General features: G+C 36.7%; 1 protein-coding gene across 1 annotated transcript; it reads right to left on the bottom strand.

The window, feature by feature from the left end:
• Positions 1-352: 352 nt before the first annotated feature.
• LOC105108023 (UPF0481 protein At3g47200-like) lies at positions 353-2,042 on the bottom strand. Its single transcript, XM_011002161.1, has one exon. The coding sequence runs from the start codon at positions 1,870-1,872 to the stop codon at positions 472-474; it is 1,401 nt and encodes a 466-aa protein (XP_011000463.1). The 5' UTR covers positions 1,873-2,042; the 3' UTR covers positions 353-471.
• Between the last annotated feature and the right edge of the window lie 783 nt (positions 2,043-2,825).

Here is a 2,825-nt window from a genome sequence, read left to right as displayed (position 1 = left end):
ATGGTCTCTATGTTACTTGGATGTTCAGAACATTTTGTCAGTGCTTCAACCTAATGTTTGAAACAAAGTTCCAAAGTATACCTTTTCAAACTTCCATTCCTTATATTTTGATCCTTAAATTCTAAATTTCTTTTGAACTTTGATCCCAATTTCTTTTAAAATTATAATTTAACTTTTGATTTCATTTTTTCTTGTACCTTGAATTCAACATAAGCAACAACATCATGAGAATTAGAGTTGAAAAGAAAGTCTTGATTTTATTAAGATAGATCATAAATGGAATACAAGCCAAATTTATCAAGTGAAAAACATTCTAATATAATCTCATAACCAAATGAGACAATAGCTCAATTCAAGTTTGATGGAAAAGTAATTCACACTCTTAACAGCAAGAAATCTAACAAGAACACACATTATTCCGGAAACTGATACCTTTAGCACATGGAAACTCAGGGTTTGCACTTGGAGCTATCACCGATCCTTGAGAGGGAATAGTGCCATATAGGTCTGAATGGCAGTTAGTATGATGGTGAAAGTTGCAGCAACAAATGCAATAAATGTCCATGGACTATTAAAATAAAGTCGCAGCCACATGGCTACCCATTTCCTTATGACTTTCCTATGCTCCTTTTCAATGCTGGACTTAACCTGAATGTAAGCATAAGGATCGGGTATCAAATGGCTGGCAATCTGGTTGAAGAGTTCTGCGGCTTGTTCATCACTTCCTAGAGTGTTGAGTAGTATGCCCTTCGATCGCAGCACCTGCACGTCTCTAGGGGTATCAATCAGTGAATCCATGAAGCATACGTAAGAAGTGACCCGAGATTCATTGGAAGCACCAAGGCATGCTTCATAGGCCACCAAGTTTAAAAGCAAGGACTTGGTAGAGCTATCTATTCTTAATGGAGGAATATAGAGACTTCGGGTGATCAGCCATCTCCGTTTGAACTGGACATCGGTGAATAGAGCAGTCTTGCTTGGCTTGAAATGGATGCCAATGTTCCTAAGCTCCTCAGCGGGATAATAACGGTACCAGTTCTTTTGAGAATTGTTCTTGCACGAACTCTTCTCAGAGTTTTCTGATAAAATCGTTCCAGGGCAAAACTGCTTATGTAAAAGTTCCAGAAGATGGGCTGCAGGTGCAGGCTGATCACGTGCGATACCTTGGGGATTCCGTATCGTTAATGATTTTTGCAATCCACGAAAAATTTTTGTCATCTTTTCCTTCAGCTCTGTTCCAGCAGGAAAGGCACGAACTTGATCGCAGAAATCTGTAAGAATTTTCATCCAAGCTTTGTGATCCAGGTTTCTGAAACTCATCAGTTTGTTGAGAACTTCAAAAGGGAGTTGGTTCTCGAGTAAGAACAAGTCCTTTGTTACCAAAGCAGCATCGTGACTACTCATCTTCAGATTTCCAGGCTTATGGAGGCAGAAGAGGAATTGAAGAATGAAGCAGCCATCAATAAACATCATCTTGGCTAATCGCTCATCGTTGAAACCTCTTCTTGCTTCTTCTGGATAGCGATTTTTTGCAATGCTTAGCATTGCGTCCACCTCTGTGTATGTTTCATCAAGGGGTTTTTCAGTATCTTTGACGAACTCGCGAGCGTATGTCACCTTGAGCTTCTCCATTTCCTCTAGTTTTTCCTTCCCATGGTGATAGGGACCAATGGAGACCACCGATGGATCGTAACAATAGCTGTTTTGTTGAATACTACGAAAGGTTTGTGGAACCCTTTGGAAATCTGGCCCTTTCCGTTGGTTGTCATCATGAGTAGTGGTCTCTTGCGTCCCAGCATTCTTTATCTGTATCAGCCACTCACAATTTTTAGAGGAAGCAGAACGGGCATCATTGTTAACAGTTTTGGACATTGCTAACAGTACTTTTCTACTCCATTAATTAGCGCACATGAACAATAGGATACGATTATATAATATTACAACGAAGACTCTAGAAAAGCTATATATAGCTTGATATTGAAGTAGCTGCAATTTTGGAACAAGTATTTTAGCTTTACTTGGAGGTGGAGCAAATTTTGTCGTCTAAAGCTGATCAATGGTCGTTTTGAAAGATAAATGCATATATTGTCGACCTCTAACATCCAAAAACATAATTACAAAGCTGCCGTTGGTTTTACCTTTGGCAAACCTCTCTCCTCTTCTCTGCCGACTTCCTTCTATCAACTCTAACTCGCATGAAAAACTCACTTACAGTCATTTGAAGAATTTAATGGCTCATTTCTTTTTGCCATATAATACGTTTCACGAATAAGAAGAAATTATATATTATTCTTTAGGTAATTATCAATACTTTCTTCATTATTTTTTTTTTTCACTTTCACTATCTTCATCGAATGTATCTTACTCGTCATGACATAGGCTTTTATATATACATATATAGCTACTTTCCGAATCCTATAAAATTTTCTCACCATTAAAGCCTACATAGCAGTATAGCACGGAAGCCACATATGGTGTTGGGAAATAATCAAGGCACCCAATTATACCCATAAATATCTTAAGAGCTTCAGCAGTGATTTTTTTTATTAATTCTTTTTCCAACACACTTTTATGAATAAACGTTTTTTAAACTTAAAATTTGCATATGAGAACCACCTTATGATATTTTTTTTAATTCAGTTAATTATTTATTTTGAAGAATGGAGTAGATAAAATACAAACTCATGACCATGTTTAAGAAATATTTTAATTCTAGAATTTAAATAATTAATTGAGGATTCAATAATTACTTTATATAAATCTTATATCATGTTTGTCCCTTAATAACTACACTGACTATGCGCACTGTTGCTTTAGGTTCCGTT

The sequence above is a fragment of the Populus euphratica genome, unplaced genomic scaffold, assembly GCF_000495115.2.
Source record: "Populus euphratica unplaced genomic scaffold, PopEup_1.0 scaffold179.1, whole genome shotgun sequence".
NCBI classification, from domain to species: Eukaryota; Viridiplantae; Streptophyta; class Magnoliopsida; order Malpighiales; family Salicaceae; genus Populus; species Populus euphratica.
This window is presented reverse-complemented; position numbering and strand designations above follow the sequence as displayed.